Raw genomic sequence first — 15,835 nt, 5'->3', positions numbered from 1 at the left:
AGGCTCATACATTCTCACAGGACTCTAACACGTAGCAATGCCACGTAGGTCAGCATGGCCAAAATTTGAATAAATTTTTTCCCGCTATGAACCTTTAATTACCAAGAATAGGCTACACGTAATTACTTGTTCTTTCAATTTGGAAATGTGTTTTTCGTAAGTAAGGTGGAGGAAATTAAACTACAAAACTAATTTAAGCGGACTGACGAATTTTTAAAACCAAGTTTCGCTTTTTTAACATTATTCAATGTTCACTCACTGAGCAAAATCGCAAAAACAAGACTGTACTAGAAAACAATTAAATCATATTTAATTTGTTACAGTTGAGAAAGGTCGCGAGCTTCACGAATTCATCGGTGTAAAATCACTGGGCTGTAGACCCTGTAGGCTTCATCCGAGTTTAAAGTGTTAATTTGCTTGCTACGAACCAATTGAGAAAAAGAATCAATGCAATATCGAACTATTTGCAAAGGTACTGACAGAGAACGTTTGTTTGTATAACGTGAGGTTTTCTTCGTGGAATAAAAAAATCTGTGAAAGGGGTCGCAAAATAGAGATAATGAGCCTTTCTTAGGAAATGTGAAAGCTGGATTGCGAGTGCAAATTGTCGATGAGACCTGTGAATCGCTTTTTCCTTATTTAGAGTTTGGTTATGGTACAATAAAATGAGGCAGTTATCGTTGTCTTGTTAATGTAAACCAACAGACATCAAGGGTTTGCTCAGCAAATTCATTAACTTTTATGAAAAGCGATCGAGATGTTTTTGACACTTCATGATTCACAAGAAACGCACTTTTAGGAAAAGTTATACGGCTCTTCGATAAGAGTCAAACCACAGCTCAAAAGTATAAGCGAATGACCAACTTTTAAACAAGTCAAAAAAGCCAAAAAGACTCGAGCAACATCTAAAATAAGGAAAATCATAGATAATGATGAAATTATGCACTGTACCCGCTCATAAGGGCTGATGAAGGCGGTGAGACAGATCATTCCTGAGTCGGCAAATAACTTGGCCACTTCGCTCACACGACGAATATTTTCTTCACGATCTTCTGGTGTGAATCCTAGGTTACGATTCAGTCCTGTTCGCATGTTGTCTCCGTCAAGAGTGTAAGAAGGAATTCCTTGACGACAAAGATAATCTTCTAGGGCCATACTTAAAGTAGTTTTACCGGCGCCAGATAGACCTGTAAAGATATATGAACTTCTTTTACTATATTTTTTCTTGAAATCATCATTAACACACAAGACAGAGGTTTCATGCCTGACAAATTCTAACTAAAAAATTACAGGGTACGATTTTGCTCACTTAAAACAACGTCTTGTTTGAACTTCACTCCGAAAAGAAAAAACTACATAAACTTCATCGCGGGAATGATAAATTGTAACAGAATAGGGAGACGACTTTAAAGGTTCGAACATTAATAGAACTGATGAGTGCTGTTCGTCTTACACATTAAACGAGTATGTGTCCAGGAAATTACCACAACTGTAAACAACGTTTACACCAAGAGCACAGGAGATGAGAATTCAGTGTGATCGCTCAAATATCAAGCTAAAAAAAGTAGTCAACTTTGGCTAAACTTTGGCTGCTTGGTTTTCTCTTTCATAGACTTTGACTGTTTGAGTTATCTACGTTACAAGTATGATCATATTAGAATTTACTTACCTGTAAACCAAACTGTACATCCTCGGAAACCTCCCCTCGTACCTACAACCTGACCCCTCTTATCTCGAGTCACATTGTGCTCCTTGTAGAAGACATTCGTAGCTTTAACAACATTCTGAAAGAAAAACAAGAAACAAAATATAAAACTGTTCTCCTGATTACAAGAAGCGTGGCAGGTTTAAACTTAACTCGTCCCGCGTATATTCGGCTTAATGTCAAAGCAATCCAACGAATATATATAGATGCAGCCTTACCGAGGCCCAAAGTTTGTGATTAACGGCGCGGGCCATTTCTTAAAACTTCGTCGATTTCTAATATGCGTACTGCTGCAGTCTTTGAAGAACAGTTTCAACTACAAGAATTGTGTGGTTTTTTTATTATTTAAGTCCCGGTTGACGTGCAAATATGGTTGTGTTGGAAACGTACGCTTTGTCAAAAAATGTGCCACGAAAAAGCTGAAAGTGCTAAAGATTATTACTTGTACCATGAACACAACCTAAAAGTCAAAAGCGTTGAATAATCACATAAACAAATAAAATTATTGATAGTTGCCTAAAATTTGACAGTTTTCACTCCAGCGGGCGAATTTTGAATTGAAAAATATAAACTATAAATAAACCAGTTGAATTTACAAATACACATAAATTAATTTTGTAACTGCAGTTTAGCTATACGTATTCGATCATATATTGTATTAGTCACGCACGAAGTCACCGGGGAAGCAAAATAGCAAAATTCGCTTTATCTTCTTAAGATGTGCCAAGCTCTGACAAAATGCCAAAGAAAAATCCCTTTTGAGAGGTATGGGGAGGACATGATCACAAGCTACAACAAAACTGGTGATTTTTTCACGTTGCCGCGCGCGTCTGTTAGTCGGCTACGTGGAATTCGCCAGAAACATAAGACTGAAATGGAAAGGGTATTTCGTTGCCTGTGAACAGGCTCTCTGTTTGGGGAAAAAATAGCGAGGAAAGGGAAATTCCCCGTTCGACTAAAGGCCTGTTCAAAGGCTAGTTATTTCGTCTCGCGTGAAGAGTGAGTGGCGCGGCAATTTTTAGAAGGTGCTTTCCCCTCCCACTCTACCGCGTCCGATTTCAATCCCCTTTTCCTCTCTTGTTTCTTCACGTTTGCAGCCACGCAGGCATGGATTCACTGACCCAATATTCAGAAAGGTCGAAGAACGACAGGCGCAATGAATGCCGAGGTGGATCGGGATGAATTCATCTGTAACATACGCGCATAGCCGTCGTAATTGCCCACTGGACTTTTTGTTTTGAGGTTGAAAACAATAAATTCCAACGCCCAAATAGGAAAGATAGACGCGTATGTTGCAGATGAATTCAATGTTAGCAAGAGTTGTGATTATTATTTATTTCATCTGAGTTCTGCAGGTCGCGTCAATTATATGCACACGGCACCAGAGGACTTTAAACTGTTATTGGTGTTATCTTGGTTATTTCTATTGATATGTTAAAGGGAAAAAAACTGTGACTAAATTCTATGCAATTGTTATTGTTTTTTAAAAAACAGAAAAACGAAAGAAATAATTAATAATAAACTGACCCGGTTTGGGCCCGCTTGCTCCTCGAAACCGGAGGAGCGCCCCCAGTAACGCCTCCCGGATAAAAAGTTACCCCTGGGACATTACGGTGGTAAGCGCGGCACGCTTCCTGAAACCCTCAAGAGACAAATGATGAAAAAATATCACAAAACGTTAGTCCATTTCTTTGTATAAAAACCCACCGTCTAAGCGAAAAGTGTGAAAAGGTAAAAACCGATGCAGTACGGTATTTCCGGTTGACTTTTCTTTAAAAATTCTAAACCCACCCTTAAACAAATTCCAATACTTCGACGTTCTTTAGTCACTAATAGGCCATTTTCGAGTTCCCCCGGGCCTCTGTATGAAAACGAGGTTAAGTGAATTGAATGATTTTTACTCTCATGCAAATAAAACTCCTTTTCACAAGAAAGGTTGTGCACTTGGCCTCATTTTGAAAGCGAGGGTTTTTGGAACTCGGAAGTGGCCTAATCCGGCTCTTCACAAGGTGGACTTGCTGCCTGTAAGCAAAGGGAGAGTTGGCTTTATGCTCTTGGCAATCAATCAGTACAGTATTTCAGGAGCTTTTGAACATAGGACAAGTCCTCACAGCAAAGTTGACTGTGGTTCGTAAAAAGGTACAAAATCAGGAGACAAAATCTATTCTAAAAAAATTTAAAAAATGCCAAATTGAAGGAAAAAAATAAAATGCCATTCCTTTAAATTGTCAGGATTTATAACTATAAAATGAGATCAATCGTGGTATTAACCGCTTCTTAAAAACAGTCTACAGGATTAGATGACCCCAGTAAAAAAGGAAACTTATTCCTCTTTGGGAATTAGAAGAAAGAACAAAGTAATCAGAGATAAAAAAAAAAGTCGGTGATAAACATAAACAAAACACTATCGAAAGAAGTAAAAATTGTGGATTTGAGATGGAGGTGTGGCAAATTATAAATAAAATCAACTAAATACCATAGTGGGCTCAAGAAGAATTGACACAACTTGTCCGTCGATGCTTTCTGATGCTGCGTTTCCAACAACGTCTCCAAAACAGTTAAATTACGATTTGGTATCACCTGTTTGTTCGCTTTTTTTTCTTTTCTCTTCCCCTTTTTTTCACGAATTCGTTTTTGAATTACGCAAGCGATGCTGCCCTTTTAGGAATGAAACACGACCTCAAAATTGGACCTTACAGGTTGTAATACGATCTACAGAGCAAAAGGCATTCTTTGGGCTAGTCACGCACAGTCACGTACTCTTAGATATACTTATAAAAGTCCACTTGAAGCTGTTCATTTTTCTAATAAAAATACACTCAATAATTAGTACAACATGTAAATTGCCTAGGGTCGAAAATGTTTTTTGAACGGGCACAGTCGTTACCTAATGTTTCACGGAGTTGATAAGAGCCTCACTCAGTGCTTCACTGAAATTTCTGACCCATTTGACATGATTACCATTTATTGATTACCGAATTCTACATTCATTAGGTGGGGCCAGAAAGTAAAGGTTCTGTGGGAAAGTTTGTAAAACAAAACAAAAGAAAAATAGAAGACAAATGAAGGTGGTGGTGGTGGAGAAGGGGGCATGGACCTTTCGCTCCCCGCCCCAAAATCTCTATGAGCACTTTGTCAAATGCAGCTGTTGTTGGTAAAATCCATTTAACTGTAAAACCAGAAATTCCTCTGTCTCGTAGAAGCAGTTAAAACTAAGAAACAAAGGAAAATCTGAATCAAACTCAGTCGAGTCCTGTGGGGGGTGAGGGTGGTACTCAACAAAGTTGTATAGTCAAGTTAAGCTGTGTGGATGACACTTGCCAGCTGGTGCAGTTTTCATAAATTCGGCTAGATATAAAAGTAGACATTTACAGAGGGGACGCTCAATCCCCAGGGGGAAACTCGGCCTCATATGAAAGAGACTAAGACACTGGCCAGGAAGTTAGAATTACACCCCTTCAGCTGACCAATCTGCGCATGGCTTGGACTCAATTTGACCTCAAATGAGACAATACTCTAATGTCAGAAGGCTCCCTAAGGAACAAATTCTTTGTTTTTTTTCATCTGACACCAAAGCAAACGATTGATGATTCTTGTACTTAGATCAGAACTTGCTGCAATTAGTCTATCAGAACCACAATATCAGACAGCGCACAGACAGTTTGAATAAGCTAGCTGGAGTTAGCAAAATGCCTTTCTCTTCTTGATAGTTAGTGAGCAATTATTCAGAGCCTTTTGCTCTTGTGTGTTAAAACTGCGGACAACACTGGCCTGGAACAAAACTAGACTATGACCAGTCTCTCTTTTTTCTTTGTCTGTCGAGCTAAATGCATAACACACAAAAGTGAGCACCCACGTGGCTGAAGGCAATCTGAAGAAGAAGGGGGACTGCTGGCAGTCTACAAAAATGAACAATAATAACTTAAACCAAACAATGTGCTTACTGAGAAACTGACTGACATGTATTTGACTAGCTCAGATGAACAGATACTGAAATGAAAAGAAAAGAAAGATTGAAAAAGAAATTATCAAGCTCATTTTAGACAGTCTTGATACAACCTATACTTTTCTCTTACTGCACACTGGTAAATAAAAGACAACCAATTAAATTCACACAGTAAATACCAAATTACGGTGCACTAACCATTAATTTAGTCAACAGTCAGAGTCCTTATAAAATGAGTGATAGTGAGAAGATAAATCACTCTAAATGATGTGGACGAAATGCTATGTCAAGATAATAGCAATGGCATGTAAATGGGCCATTTCTTTGGGAGGACAAATTTTAGCATGTAAACCTACTTCACAGCATTTGGCTTGTTGAGAAGTATTGCCTGTACCCTAACATTTGATTGAGATTTCAAGAAGAATGAATCACCTTTGGAGGGTTTATAGGCTAGTTGAAAGAAATCATAACTCCATAAAGTTACTTTTCAATTTTCTTAAAAAACGTGAAATTGCTTAATTTTTAGGTGAACATAAATAATTTTAGAAACTATTTGTGACGCATAAAAAGTCTCAATATTTTTTGTGAAAGGATTTTACAAAGGGGTATAGAGGACCCTCTTACTATTTAAATGCACCCTCTATGGTAGATCTTTAGCGTCTCTAGTAAAATCTATGTCCCTGCATTGTACAGTTAGGAGAGACAGGGTCAGTGAATCGTACACTTCATTTACATCCTTGGGTTGGATTGCAACTACAATGTAACTCTTGGCACTTCATATTACACACAATGAATAGTAAGTTTCTTGCCACATGACAGGGCTTCTGATATTTCACGCGCTCATGGAGCCATGAAATTCAGGTAAGTCTGCGAAATCCCGTGAAATTCACAAAAACATGCAAAATACCATGAAATTTGCTAGGAATCTTATCCAATACATGTCGATACAACATGTTTGAAACTTATCTTGGCTATTGGGGCTGTTTAATTGCCGTAAACTAGCAAATTCATCTTGAAACTTCATCACCACAACAAGCAAACAACGTCCCAAGTTGCAAAAAATTTGTCACTAGTCAAGATGTTAAAAGCTTTTCCATTGGCTCATTTCTCAAGCGCTTTGTTGTTAAAATAGCAAATGATTATCTCTGTTAAAAAACGTTAAACACACCCATCAAATCAGCCCAAAATCAATCGATTTCTAACAAAATTTGCCCAGAAAATTCCCACGAAATTGGCCATTTTTTACGAATTGTTTTATGGTGAAGTTAGCTTGAGAATTTCTGGAAATTCCCACAAAATCAGTCGAATTTTCTGTAAATTTGTCTCTGAAAATCCTGCGAAATTTGACTTTTTTTCCGCGACTTATCTGAAGCTCTGACATGACCACATGGTTGACAAAATTTACATGCACATAGTACTTAAGGGCTAAGAGGCACTGTGATATCTATCATAAAGGGCATGAGCCTCATTAGTGTGGTTGCTATAGGTCAAATGAGGATATTTTGGTCCAATCCTTCCTTCTAAAACTGAAACCTGACTTGTTTAGAGAATATGGCCAAACTATAACAATCTTCTGATCCTTGCAAGGGAAATATAAAGAGGAAAGCATTTAATATGTAAATGATTGTCATGTTTATGGATATGTTAGCATGAAAATAACATGTAGCAGGAAGTTTGTAACCAAACAAGGCCACCTCCAGCCTTGCTTCTAATTTCAAAGGCCATAACACTGAGCACATACAGTGTAACTGTAAATTAAAAATTACCTGTGAACAAGCTGGATGTGATTCAGGCCTATTTTAATCCTTTCTATTTTGGATCACATCAATATGAGAATTGTGTGTAATGATAACTACTAATGATGTTTGAAAAAAACTGCAAAAAGTGAGAATAATAAACTGAATGATTTTTTGACTACCAGTAACTACCGAAAAAAAAAAAACCCTTAAGATTATAGCCAAAAAATGACTGTTTCTTCAAGTACAATCTCTTTCAATACAATGCACACTTAAGGGTTAAAAAAATACCACACATTCTAAATTTAGACCATTATCTTAAATTAGAAGATTGTTTTTAACAAAATATATGGTTCTTTTAAATTCATGCTAGATTATCGGGGGTTTGGAGTTGGTCATTGCTTTGACTTTATAATTGTCCCTTTCCCTATCAACAATCTGATCCTAAAAGTAAAAACTTAAAAGAACGTATTTGAAGAAATCTGACTGTGCCTTTTTTTGAAATATCAAGATGGCTTAGCATCAGTTTAATTCTTAATGTATACATGGTATTATTGTAAAAGATTGATTGTTCTCACAACTACTCAAGATATTAAAAAGTTTCCTGACACCCACTACAGATATTTCCTCTGTAATGATCCATTGCAACAGAACCAAATATGTTTATTCTGACTGTCATAAAATCATTACTGGCTCTTAAAAAAGATTGTTTAAAATGATTAAATTAATGCACTTCTTAAAAAGGCAAGAGTGACAAGTCTGGTAATTTAAAGACAGTCTCGTTCACCTTCAGTGTTTGTAAGAAATCTATATACAGGAAATCACTTGAGGAGGCAATATATATTTTATTTTATACTTATAGTCGAGCAAACAAATTACATGTTTCCCTCAGCATTTTAAAATTAAAATTAAAATTAAGTCGCACTGGACCAGCTGTCGCGGGCTGTTCGAAGGATTAACTAAATCCTGGCAGAGGCAATGATCAATTTTGATCACTCGAATATCAGTCTTTGAAATGGCTTGCATTACTATCGCAAAGGGAAATTATACAAAAATATCTAAAGATATGTTTAGCTGAAGAGTCTAGAATAAACCCCTGATGGGTAAATAACTAAAAGATCAAGTAACCCATAGAAACAGTAAAATTTTACCGCGTCATCGTGCTCGATTGAATAGATTTTTCCGCGGCATTTGATAGAAAAAAAAAAAAAAACAGGAACAAGGACAAACTCTACTACCTTTCCAGAACATATTCAGTACAAAATCTAGGCGGCTCTTTCAGCCTAAACTTCCGCCAAACAATCGAGAAATGTTGAATAATATCAGCACAGTTCAATCAGGTTTAATGAAGCTCAAAGAAGTACGCAACCTTCTGTGGTGCTTCCTTCGCAAAAACATTCATACCAAAGCGAAAAAATTAAAGACTGTTAAATACTTCGGAATAGATTTTGTAGCAAATAAACGTTCTATTTACCCTGCATCAAAGGGAAAGGTTTAAGAGAAGCACATAAACAATTGCAAAGCAAAACAAGTAAACGGGGCTTTCTGCAGATCGATTGATCCACCTCGACAACTTCTAGGAATTCACAATAGGAAGACGAAATTAACCCCTAATGGTGAATAGAAATGGAAAAAAATGGAAAGCAGTACTTACTGCTTGAGTATCTCGAAATCCTGAGTTGCTACACTGGGCCATATTCAAATACTGAACAACAACGAAATCTGCTTGCAACAGTCGCACCGATCTTATATTATAACCGGAAATGACGTTGCATGCGACAACCTGCAACCCGCGTTCATGTTCTTCGCGCGTGGAGAGGAAGTGATTTTCACTTTCCGGAGCCTGTGACTAATAGAGTACCGAAGTGTGACGTCATAAAAAATGAAATTTGTGAAATTATGGGATTTGTTAAGATATTCCGGAAGAACAACGTCCAAGACGCCTACTCGCCAAAAATTAGCAATTTGGGGCAGATTGTCTCTGAGATATTAACCCAGTTATGCTCCGATGACTCCATACAAATCCTTCCAAATCTTACCTGGTTCCTAATCTTATGAACCAAGCCAAATTTAGAAGGATTTGTATGGAGTCGTCACAGCATAACTGGGCTAATATCTCAGAGACAATTTGCCCCGAATTGCTAATTTTTGGCGAGTAGGTGTCTTGGACGTTGTTCTTTCAGAATATCTTAACAAATCCCATAATTTCACAAATTTCATTTTTACGACGTCATCACTTCGGTACTCTATTACAGGAGCCGAGTCGCTAAATAATTTATGCCAGTTGGTATCTCATCACATGTATTGGCCTATGGATGGCGTTTCACTTTTCGACGACCTCGATCGAAGGAAAAATAGTGGTTTTACGAAAACCCCATCCCAAAGCTTATGAGCGGAAAAGGAAACTCTCAACCTCAACGGGCCGGGATTGGGATGGGTGACGAATAGCCTGTAACCTGCGATCAGGCAATTTTTTTTTTCGCCTGATCGTAGATTAAATAGCCTGGGACCAGGCTTCGGAGTGAGGGAAAAGGTGAAACAGTGAAGAGTGTCGGGCGAGCCAAGTGGTGCTCACCGATTGTATCTTTTTCTCCCTCGCCGAATGTTTTCGCCGTTGCCCGCCAAGCTGTCAAGGTTGCTAAGAACAGAAAAATCCGGACAAGAAAGCATCAACCTGCCCATGTTGGTATGGATACTGATCAAGATTTTAAATCTAAGTTTTTTACCACATGCGTACTTTGTTTCATCATGTTTGTTACCGCAGTGCAGTTTGTGTTTTATTTTTACTGAAGGCAAATGGCCGAAGAATAAGAGTATAATGGTTTATTGATCTAGGGTTGTGGACGACAGAGAATATTTATGGCTCAGTCAATTTCAAGCGTGCGGCAGCCCTTGCCCAGCCCTCTCGGGTATTTGTCGGGCATTTGCCATTTCGTTTTGGAAAAGCTGCAAATGCCACACGGTGGGGCCGGGCGTTCACACAAAAAAACCCACAGTGGGGCTTAAACTTCATGTTACAAATGCCCTACTCCGGGACAACAAATTGTATTTTCCAGTAAATAAGCTGCGAATACCACTGATTTATGTTCTCGTCACGGAAACGTTTCGCCAGCATATTTTAATTAAAATTAATTGTCGCATTGATCGTACAATACACAAAGTTTTATATATTCAGTATATTAGCTTTCAAATATCTCACAGAGTTTTTCTAGGCCTTTCTGCCCCAACCATTCGCGCACAAAGAAAGTGTCTTCTTCCTTAAGGCTGGTTTTCACTAGCGACGGAGTCGGAGTCGTAATCAGAAGCGTAGAGCTTATGATCTAGTGAAAACAGCGTTCCGATTCCGTTTACGACTCCGTCGCTTACGTTTCGCTTATGGTCTAGTGAAAACCAGATTGTCGGAGTCAGACAGAAGCAGAAGAACCAAACCAACCACAAAGCGTGGGAACGTGCATTCTGATTGGCTTATCCTTTCACTTCTGCTTCCGACTCCTACAATCTGGTTTTCACTAGATCATAAGCAGAACGTAATGCACCTATCAATGTTAATCCCGTGGGGGGGGGGGGGGGAGTGCGGGCAAGGGGAGGGAATTTGATGCCTGTGACTATTCCCATGTCGGGCTTTTGATCGTGCGAAGCGTCCCCGGGGTCGGGACATTTGACTTTGACCGATAGAAGCCTGGTATCAATTCAGAAGCGGTTACCAAGTCTGTCCCTCGAGGCTTTCTGAAAGTCACGCTGTTGGAGAAAGGTATGAAGTTTTCATTTGTTTTAATAGCCATAATCCGATACTTTACACTGTCATCTAAACAGATAATGTCTATTTTCAGAAAGTTTCTATCTTCAAGTTCTCATCTGATTGTAAATCTCGATTGAAATCGAATTTTACCATGAAAGTCATAGGATTTTTTACGGGTCACTGATCCGATCTGTTCCGACATGTTGAGAAGATGTTATAAAGCATGTTACGTTTCATTAATATAATAGCACGGTCACTCTTCCTGGAGCGATTATGTTGTTCAAAATAAGAGATGCTAGTGGAGAGAGGAAATACTTAATTACAGCAAGTAATTTAACGGAACTTACGTTAACCTTAAATAAAAGTAGTAAGAACGTACTTTTGAAATGTTCTTTTATTCGTTTTACATAGTATTATAGTATTGTTTGTTTAGATTTTTCCCCTGGGGTGGGGGCTTTTTTGACACTTTTGATTGACCTTTCGTTTCCCACCCTGGGGAATTTGATCAAAAAATTTTAAAATTTGTCAAATCCCCACCCCTTGCCCGCACTCCCCCCCACGGGGTTTACATTGATAGGTGCATAAGCGACGGAGTCGGCAGGTAGGCTTTTATAGATTGTGCTAGCATAATTTTTCTCATTTTTAAAACGTAGCACTGCTATCATAATTCGCACATTTTGATAATTATCGGAACTTTTTTTGGTTTTGACAGGCTCCTGGAGAGGCACTTTGGTCTTCAAATCCCAATATACACTGACGTTGCCTGGTCTCTGTGCGGCTTTTTCCCAGTCCCTACCGGTAAATTCTTTTCGGTGACGTATCCGGGGCGACCCGAAACGCTTTGGCCGCCCAGAAAAATAAGGCCTAGGGACCAGGCAAACGCTGACGTTGTTCAATGTTTAAGCCGTATTTGCATTGTTGAGCCCGGAAATGGAAGCCTGGGAATAGGGTGTACCGGGAACCGGGAGTAACCGGAACGTCCGGAAGTCCCATGGCAAACCATGTCGGTCCCAATACGTCTCATAGGTAAGGTTACAAATTGGCGTCAGCTATGCTAGCCGATTCGCGCGAAAACTTACAGTTCTCTCAGAGAAATGACGGGCCAGAATCAGCTACAATTGCCAGAGACTGTTCCCTGCAGTCAAGAAAGGGAAAGTAAAGTAGGAGAGGAACATGTGACACGACGAAAGTTCCGTTACACGATCGTATAAACCAGTTCCCAAATCACATAACAAGAATAAACGACCTTTGGAGTACTTGCCATGGTTTTTGAAGAGCAAAATCTAAAAAAAGTAGCATAATTTGGAAAAAGGAGCATAATTTTAGCATAATTTGGCCAAAAAAAAGAGCAGTACTACTGGCATAATATGCTACTTTTCCTAGCACAATCTACAAAAGCCTAATGGCAGGAAGCAATTTCTTAGATAGATGCAAAAATACTGTGGGGTGAGGGTAGTGCAGATGGAGCGAAAACCACGTATATCATTTTATCTTTTATTCTTTATATAAATATCTAAAGCTATCCAAATACGTATCTTTTTTAATGAGATGTTGAAAAGGGAAGGACGTTAACCGCTTCTAGAAGAATTGACAAATGCCCAACCTCCGGACAGAGGTTTTCTGACAAATCCCCACCGCCGGGAAGGACAAGATGACAAATGCCCGAGGGGGCATGGGCACGCTTGGAATTGACTTAGCCTGCGTGGCAGAACCCTGAAGCAGAACCCATCCGTAGCAGCACAGGCGGCCCAGACGTTAACCATCGGCTAATCTGCAGGTAACGTGTGCTCCTGCTTCTGGCTCGCTTGCTCCACAAAACCCATCACAACTGCACAAAAATTGCTCGCTCATCAACAACCACTGTTGACCTTTACGCTTCGATATAGCGTTACCTGCAGATTAGCCGATGGTTATTTGGAGCGGATTCGTAGATTATTCTCGAATTTATAGCGCTTCGTGTGAAGGCGCGCCTTGAGATGGTCTGTTTGTTTTGTAGCCAGCCTTTAATTATTCTTTAGTGGATAGTACCTGCAATTTCAAAACTCAACAAAATGCCACTTAAGCCGGCCAGGAAAGACAAGGATACGTTCAGTTGAAGGTATCTTAGCTTTGTTTTGTTATATTTTGACTTTTAGACTATTTTAGTCCATTGGAGTTTCGACGACTCATCGCATTAATTTGTCCATGTGGATATCAATATATTCATTCAGTGACACATACTACGTCTGGGCCGCCTGTGGTAGCAGGCGCTTAGAAGTAGTGGGCGAAAGAGAGAACGGGCGCGCACGAGGGAGACACTCGAGGGGTGAGCTCCCTCTCCCCTCGCGTGTCTCCTCGCTCGCGCGCGTTTTTTCTTGTGCCCACTACAGTCGACTCCCGATAACTCGAACCCTCGCTAACTCGAACCTCGCGCTAAGTCGAACCAAAATCGATTTCCCCTGGATTTCCGTCATACATTCACTGTAATTTTACCCTCAGTAACTCGAACCCTCGATAACTCGAAATCGAACTCTCGCTAACTCGAACCAATTTTCGCCTTCCCCTCTGGTCATTTTCTATATAATTTTACCCTCGATAACTCGAACCATGTTTTGAGCCCTTAGAAAGTCGTTAAAAAAGCCGTCTACTGGCGTCCGAAACATTGAATTTTGGATCTCCTATTGACGTGTTGTAGGAGTATAGTTTCGGTAGTTTACTAGTAGAGGCTGATGTTGATTGTCACAGGCTAACGTGAAGCAGCTTTTCTTCTCAAAACAGTAAAATGCATGCTCTATTTAGGCTATGTTTTGTTACGTTACGTTCTGATTTATAATCTAGAAGTATCTTTTAATTTTTACTCGACATTTCTACAATTAGATGTGATTAAGATGTTCACTGTGCAGTAAAAACTGTTTTTTACCTTACTCTCGGCTATTTTCTTCGAACTCCCGATAACTCGAACTCCCGATAACTCGAATCTTTCTTCGATTTCCTTGAAGGTTCGAGTTATCGGGAGTCGACTGTACTTCCAAGCGCCTGCTACGCGATCTAGAATTGACTGAGCCATTACTTCATAGATTCCTTTTGAAAGTCATGTAATGTCAGGAGTACTTGAGTATATTGAGCTAGATTTTTTGGCCAAAACCTCTTGAATTCTTGAGGTTGAGGTTTTTAAAAACAATTTTACGGTGTTGAGAGATTCAAGAAGGGCACCGGTAAGTGCAGTGAACTCACGGTGAATCGTATCAACGGTATCTACTGTTTTTAAAAAAGATGATCCCCCTTGGATAGCCGACCTCAACCTCGTTCCCGGGGTTCTCTCCTACCCGTCCCTGAGGACCGAGAGAGAGACTAAGACACGGGTTCATCTCTCGACGGGTAGGAGAGAACCTGGGAACGAGGTTGGTTAATTTGGCCTGTCAGGAAAAATATGAAACGGCAAACTGACGGGGGCACCCAACGACAATTTTCGGAAAAATATCTGTTCGGAAGACGATTTGAGAGCTAGAATTTTCGGAACATTTGTTGTCAAATTTCTTGCTTGCCTGCTTCTCCTAGGATTTTCGAACATCTAAAATATGGTATAATTGCCTATTTTTAACGGATTTTTACTCTAAAAAGGTCACCCAGAATTTTAGGGAGCCTTTTTTTCTGGCTAAAATTTTCCAAAAGGTAAGGTTTGATCCCTATAATTTTCGGATCACTAGACTTTCAGCTAGGAAATCCGAACAGATGAAACCTTTTTAGGGGATAAAAATATGCCTATATCTACTGTTTAAATACCAAAATACGTTTAACAATGCTATGTTTTAGTGGTTTTGAACTATATTCTCGTTGGGTGCCCCTGAACTGATCCTCACGGCAAGGCGATGAAGAAGTAAACAAAAGAATAAAACCAAAAAATACGTATTTAAACAAATTGTCCAATATTTTGGTTTGAAAACAAACCTTCTTCAGGGGCTAAAAGAAAAATGGAAATAAAACTAAAAGTTCGTTACAAATAAGAATTTGAAAAAGTGACAATAAAAACAATGGATTGTTAGTGGTATAGGAGACTAGGTGATATCATAGGCGCTTTCCATTAAGGAAAAAAACCCGGAAATTTCGGAGGGAGCAAAAGTGGAATTTCCGATTGGTAAAAAGTTGTTCCATTTGGTCTTAAACCCCGGTACGTCGCGGTGCCCGACCGTGGACCTTGAACTGGTACAAACTACAAGAAACGTAAATGGAACACGACATTCCGTTCGGAAATTCCAACCGGGAAAACGGGACCACCTTTTTAGATTTTCCACTTTTTCTGGGAATTTTCCAGTGGGATGAGCCGACGAAAAGTGTTCCATTTACCGCCGAACCAGAAATTCCGGAAATTTTGACTAAATGGAAAGCGCCCCATATATCAGTGAGCTTATCAAATGCGATAATATATAATAGAAAAGGCAATAACTCTTGAACCTCATAAACCGCCGTGACGAATTATTGTAATTCACATCCTTAGTATTTTTCCTTTCCAGTTTTTGTGTTGTACGTCATTTCCGCCTCTCCCTTTTAAACAATTTTTATTGCGACATTCTCCATCTACATAATATTGTGATTCCTACATCGGTTCAGTAACACCTGTAAACCTGAAGGCTGGTATATTGTTATGAAAAACAATCACGTTGTGCTGAATCAGCTTTGCAGTAGTCTTTGGACTTCTCGTTTTTGGTTCTTTATATTTTGGCTGATTCGAT

General features: G+C 39.2%; 1 protein-coding gene across 2 annotated transcripts in view; it reads right to left on the bottom strand.

Moving 5' to 3' along the window:
• LOC140928562 (bifunctional 3'-phosphoadenosine 5'-phosphosulfate synthase-like) overlaps nucleotides 1–9,131 on the bottom strand; it is a 19,884-nt gene extending 10,753 nt beyond the window's left edge. Inside the window, exons 1-3 of one of the 2 annotated variants that reach the window (XM_073378325.1) lie at nucleotides 9,042–9,131; nucleotides 1,670–1,784; nucleotides 952–1,187 (exon numbers count right to left, since the gene is read on the bottom strand). In XM_073378325.1, coding sequence (XP_073234426.1) covers nucleotides 952–1,187; nucleotides 1,670–1,784; nucleotides 9,042–9,083 — 393 coding nt within the window. In that variant the 5' untranslated portion in view covers nucleotides 9,084–9,131. Of the gene's footprint in view, nucleotides 1–951; nucleotides 1,188–1,669; nucleotides 1,785–1,923; nucleotides 2,176–9,041 lie in introns of those variants that run through there. The other variant, XM_073378326.1, reaches the window with a different exon arrangement.
• Between the last annotated feature and the right edge of the window lie 6,704 nt (nucleotides 9,132–15,835).

Source organism: Porites lutea, chromosome 2 (genome assembly GCF_958299795.1).
Source record: "Porites lutea chromosome 2, jaPorLute2.1, whole genome shotgun sequence".
Lineage (NCBI taxonomy): Eukaryota > Metazoa > Cnidaria > Anthozoa > Scleractinia > Poritidae > Porites > Porites lutea.
The sequence above is the reverse complement of the archived record's forward strand: the minus strand, read 5'-3'. Positions and strand labels throughout refer to the sequence as shown.